At 42.0% G+C, this 5,740-nt stretch overlaps 1 protein-coding gene across 1 annotated transcript; it reads left to right on the top strand.

The window, feature by feature from the left end:
* Positions 1 to 1,945: 1,945 nt before the first annotated feature.
* On the top strand, positions 1,946 to 4,867 carry LOC129114510 (uncharacterized). Its single transcript, XM_054626662.1, has 8 exons — positions 1,946 to 2,027; positions 2,140 to 2,230; positions 2,461 to 2,579; positions 2,799 to 2,858; positions 3,142 to 3,210; positions 3,391 to 3,614; positions 4,043 to 4,202; positions 4,684 to 4,867. The coding sequence occupies exons 2-8, from the start codon at positions 2,169 to 2,171 to the stop codon at positions 4,824 to 4,826; spliced, it is 837 nt and encodes a 278-aa protein (XP_054482637.1). The 5' UTR covers positions 1,946 to 2,027; positions 2,140 to 2,168; the 3' UTR covers positions 4,827 to 4,867.
* The last annotated feature ends 873 nt before the right edge of the window (positions 4,868 to 5,740 follow it).

Consider the following 5,740-nt stretch of genomic DNA (forward strand, 5'->3'; position numbering starts at 1 on the left):
TCTCATCTTTCCAAAAACAACAATCCTTTGCCTTTAACAATACAAGTGAACATTGATGGCCTGCCCCTCTACAAAAGTTCAAATGCCCAGTTCTGGCCAATTTTAGGACTAATTGAGTGTTTCAAAAATCAGGTACAAACAAATAAGGATCCTTTTGTTATAGGAATTTACTTTGGAAATCACAAACCGACAACCCTTGACTTTCTGACAGACTTTGTTAGTGACGTACGTCTTCTGGAGAGAGATGGTTTCTGTTACCAGGGTGCCTCTGTTTCAGTCGCCCTGTCTGCAGTAGTTTGTGATGCACCTGCACGCGTTTGTCAGAAGTTCAAAGGGTCACACAGGATTTTTTTGCTGTCACAAATGCCATCTAAAGGGAGTAACCTATCAGGGTAGGATGACATTTCCACAATTTGATGCACCTGCTCGACTAGACAGTGATAATTTGGAGGAATTAAATGATGATCAGCATTTCACTGGATTTAGTCCATTCAGCCTTCTGTCCGTAGGAATGGTCACACAGTTTCCCCATGACTACATGCATGTGGTTTGCTTAGGGGTAGTGCGGAAACTGTTGTACTTCTGGATGAAAAAACCATTACACACTCGCATAGGTACACCTGCTGTAAAAGAGGTGTCAACTGAACTCTTGCGCTATCGTTCCCATCTTCCAAGCGAGTTCAACCGTAAGCCCCGACCTCTGTCCGAATTTGAGAGATGGAAAGCTACTGAGTTTCGCTCATTCCTACTATATACTGGGCCAGCATGCTTAAAGGGTAGAGTGCCGACACCAATTTATGACAACTTTATGTTGCTGTCTGTGGCCATGACCATCTTACTTAGTGTCACCTTAGTGGGAGATAAGGCAGACTATGCCCACACCCTACTCTTGGCATTTGTAAAGCACTGCAGCGAAGTCTATGGTAGGGAGTACGTTGGGTACAACATGCATGCATTAGTTCACCTTAGTGCACAAACAGAGAAGTATGGAGTGTTAGACAACGTATCATGCTTCCCATTTGAGAACTTCCTTGGGCAACTAAAACACATGATCAGAAAGCCAAACAAGCCCCTAGAACAGGTCATCCGCCGCTTGTCTGAGAGGAGCTTTAAGTCCAGCGAGTGTGTTACTAGTGTGACGTCCAGTCTATCCATCGAGCATTTCAGTGGCCCTGTACCACCTCACATTAGTGTAATCAAGCAGTTCAAAAAAATGACTGTTCAGGGGGCCGTCATCCAGGTTTCAGCCAGTGACCGTTGTGTGGAGCTAGCTGGGGGAAGGATAGTGGTAATTGACAACATCGTAGTTGACAACAAGGCAGACGTCCACATAGTGTTTAGGCCATTCACAAAGCTCTGCAACCTCTTCCACTGTCCCCTTGAATCCTCTGAAGTTGGCATCTATCATCTATCTGCCCTGACACCCCAACTGCACCACACTCTAGCTGCCCACATAAAGAGGAAATATGTCCTCCTTCCAGTTAAGGATGGTTTTGCTGGGCTACCAATGGTACACCAGTAGGACTGCTGTTTTTGTATGTTTGCGTAAGTGTCACAGTTTTGTTCAGTTTTAACAGCTGATATGTTGTATCTGCCCATATCCTAAATCTGATGAATGGATTGAATGTTTTAGAAATTATAGTAGATCATTTTGTATTCACAAGTGTCCCAACTCATGTGGAATTGCTGTAGCAATTGTTATTATATTATTATATAGGTATTGAGCATTAACATGTCACTATTTCTCCCTTCAACAGACATACAAGATACATCATACAAGAAAAGATATTTTTATTTATTTTATTTTATTTTATTTATTTTTATTTATTAAGAAATGTATTTAGTTGTGTCCTTCCCCGAGGAGGGGTTCATTTTTACTGTTCCCAACACATGGATTGCTTCCAATAATAAATGCTACTGGCCACCTTACACATCCCAAGAAAAAGTCAAGAAGGCTGCCTTAGCAAATGAATCCCCTGACCCCCAGACATGGACCTTGTATCCAGTGGTCATACTTAAAGTTAAAGGTAGGATTTGTGTATATTTACACATCATAATGTAGTGTTTTGCTTTGGGAGAAAATGTTTCAGGTTAACTATTGGAATGTTGTTTGTTTGATTTTGTTGTTGTTTGATATAGAAACGTATGAAAAGGCCCACAATTTTTATATGAAGGCAAAAAAAGGAGAGTCATTGGATACCACCGATGATGATGTGAAAAGAAAAAGAAAGTAAGATCATCATATTTTTTCACAATGATGTGCAATATTATATTAAAAGGGAAGAAAATCTGGTACCACACGGATGTCTTTTTTAAATAATAATAATACTTCTTATTCGGTTGGTTATTTATAGAAAGGCGGAGTATGTGTTAACATGTGTAACATTATGGCATTTATAACTAATCATCAATTCACCAATGATAATACCCTTAACTTTTTGTAATTTGTTTCATCTCAAGGCCAAATATGAAATTTTCCCTGCCCGACTACTCCAGTGAAGACGATGACAATCGGAATCTCCCCCCGGCTCCAAAAATCCCAAGAGCACCAGCAAAAAAAAAAACTATTCCAAATTCAGGTTAGTGATCTCTCTGAAAAGAAATTCCATTTTCTTTATATTTATGCTTTGTCATGGTCTCTATCTCCTCTCTCTATCATGGTCTCTTTGACTTTTTGTGCACACACATTTGCCACCATGCCCTCTGCATAGCATTGCTTTGTTCATTTTATAAGTTGCTTTAAAAGTGCCAGTTAAGTGTAACTTAACACGCTTTTACTTTTCCAATCTGTTCAACAGAGTTGACCACCGTTACTGCTCTGCCAGTAGCACCACCGCTCTTCCGCTCCAGCCATGCCGGTAAATACATAATACAGTGCACAACAGTTGACAGTCCACACCCCTCTCCCTCTCCAAATGCCAGCTGCTTTGTTCATTGTGGAATGAGGTGTACTTAAATGTGTTTGTGTTTTGGAAAGGTATTGCATTACCTTACTCTCCACCTTTTGCTTTGGTAGTATAAAACATCTTGTTGGTAGTAAAAAGGGAACAAATGTAGCACAAGCCATGCGGATAAATACATAATTTGCTTTATGAACTCTGGGTACTAAGTATGCCTTTTCATTTCCAATCTGTTCAACAGAGTTAACAAGTCAGACCACCACTCCTCCGTCAACTTCGCCCACATCTCTGCCAGTACCACCCCAGCAAGGTAGAACTGCATTTTCATTAATCTGGCGCCAATATTAAGGGAGAAACAAGCCATGAAGGCCTCATTATGTGGGAAGGACATTCATCCCTGATTAAGTCAGGCAATTTCAGTCTCAACTTCTTTACATTACATACACTTTTTGTGTCATACCAATTCTAATATATATTTTTTTATTCATAGATTTTTACAGACTTGTTCTGCAGCACCTCCGCACAATTGAGGAGGAGCTGAAGGAGGTGAAGCAGCAGGTGGCGGTCAACACAGCCATGATACAGAGACTAGGTGGTGGTGGTGTGGCAGATCTCGGCCTTGTGGAAGACACCAACATGCCATTGAGCAATGCCGAGGACCTGGACGAGCTGGAGAGGCGGCTTATATCTGATGTGGACCTAAAAAATCAACTGGTATGTCTTTTTAAATGTTTTGCAATATGATTATTGTAGCTATACAATTCCTAGCCTGGCTCTCGTAATGAATGTGGCTCTGCCTTGCTTTAATGTTGACTACTCAATGATTCAAAAATGCCATTCAAATCATGGAATGAATGCCGGGAACTGAGACCATGTGTGCATCTGAAACACCTGTCGCGTTTCACATCTGTTTTCCCTTCCCCACTACATTTAAATGTTGACCACGTCATATTAAAAGCCAGGCTATCCACGTCCTTGTTGTGTTGTTAAACTTGAATCTCATTCCCAAGTGGAGCGTTGTGTGCTGAATACATGACATGTTGTCCATTTTTGTCACCATATAGCAAAACAGCTTAAGCCGAAAACAGCTAAAATGTTTGACTGGGAGTTATGCCACTGTAATTTTGGTCTTTGCATTTCAGGTGAACATACTTGCTATTTTGGGAGGGAAAACCACCAAAGACGCAGTGAAGAGGATGCTGGGCCGGGCTTTCAGGAGGTCCCTGGCGCTCCAAATTAATTGGACTGGCGCAGCTGGAAAGATCGCTTTCAAGTCCCTAAACCTGAAGAGTGTGTTGCACAGTAAGTGATTTTGTGAAACTATTGTGAATGTGTTCAAGTATATAACCCCTGGCAAAAAAAAAGCATTTTGTGAGGGCACGCATACACATTGATGAAGGCAGACATGAAAGTGCTGAACATTAAAACTGAACTTTATTTAACTACTGCATCCTATTATACATGTAGGCTGTCTGCGTATCTTTGCGGTACAGAAGAGTGTTGAATGGGGAGCTTATGTAGCCCCGCCTAAACGCATGGCATTATGGGGAAGTGAAGTTTATATACACTACATGGGTTCTACATTTTTGTTTTCCCAGCTGCGCGACACTAGCTGCGCACAACTCAACCTCTGATTGTTGGAAACCGCTGTCGGTCAAAAAATTAGCTTACGTGGTTGGCTGCTGGTGTCTTGCCCCTCCTCACAACACCGTGTTTATAAACACGTGAATCCATGTATATTCTTCCATACACAACATCTCACTTACTCTTTGTTTTACTACAGGAGCCGTTCGGAGAGTGGTAACCACAGCCACTGAAGAGGAGCTTCAAAAAGAAGTCTCCCTGTATTTGAAGGGGGCGGCTGACAGGGAGGGAGGGAGAAAAGACAGGCAGAAAAGGGTGGTGAATGGGGATGGGGAGTGTTGAGCCCATGTTGGCCATATGCTTATGAAATAAACAAAATGTATTGAACCTAATAGCCTATGTGTGGTGAGTCTGTGTAATAGTTGCTGAGGATATATGTTTTTGTACTGGATTACTAAATTATAGAACACATTATAAGGTTTCTCATCAGCAGGCTGTCTTTACCTTGGTAAATTTTGGTAACTTTGGTAAGCCCAGTAAATAATTGTAATTTTTTTGATTGAGGGCAAATGGAAAGTGTTGTAATGTATTAGATGACTATTTTAGTACATCATTTGAATTATTATGGCCATAAATAAGACCATAAAGGCCATAAATAAGGCCAATTCGAAGCTGGTGGCCCACCATCGGTTCTCTGGTGGTTCGCCGGCGGCTCAAAAGCGGCACAAGGGCGGCCCTTTATCTGCAGCCGCTTTTGAGCCGCCGACGGACCACCAGAGAACCGATGAGCAAAACTCCAGCGGGCCACCGGTGGGTACCGCCGTTGGACCGCCAACTCTGCCGCTGGTGGGCCGCCAGTGGGCCGCTAACCTAATGCTATCTGGGTCAGCGCTCGAAGAAGAGCTATCTTGCTGTTAGCAGCTAGCGGCAGCATGGGAGCTAATAGGGCTAACCGCTAATGCAGCCAACGACACTGCGTCACCATTTTTTTAAAAACCGGAAGTGATTGATGGACACGTGCCGTCTAGCGGCGCTAGCTTAGCATGCTAACTTCGATATGTGTTATTTCATGTCCCGTTACTTATGTAGCGTCATGTAAGAGTTTACTTTGTCCGTGTTTATTCTGTATGTGAAGCACTTTGTAACAAATATTAATGTTGTTATTATTATCATTATTATTATTATTATTATTATTATTATTTTAACAACTTCACACACCACGAACCATCTCATTACAGAGGGCAGCTGAGCCATCC

Source organism: Anoplopoma fimbria, unplaced genomic scaffold (assembly GCF_027596085.1).
Source record: "Anoplopoma fimbria isolate UVic2021 breed Golden Eagle Sablefish unplaced genomic scaffold, Afim_UVic_2022 Un_contig_4594_pilon_pilon, whole genome shotgun sequence".
Lineage (NCBI taxonomy): Eukaryota > Metazoa > Chordata > Actinopteri > Perciformes > Anoplopomatidae > Anoplopoma > Anoplopoma fimbria.

Excerpts from the sequence above, each read along its gene's own strand:
- LOC129114510 (XM_054626662.1), top strand. The coding sequence starts at position 2,169 with ATGAAGGCAAAAAAAGGAGAGTCATTGGATACCACCGATGATGATGTG. Across the intron at positions 3,615-4,042 it reads TGGACCTAAAAAATCAACTG|GTGAACATACTTGCTATTTT; the intron begins GTATGTCTTTTT and ends TTTGCATTTCAG. Across the intron at positions 4,203-4,683 it reads CCTGAAGAGTGTGTTGCACA|GAGCCGTTCGGAGAGTGGTA; the intron begins GTAAGTGATTTT and ends GTTTTACTACAG.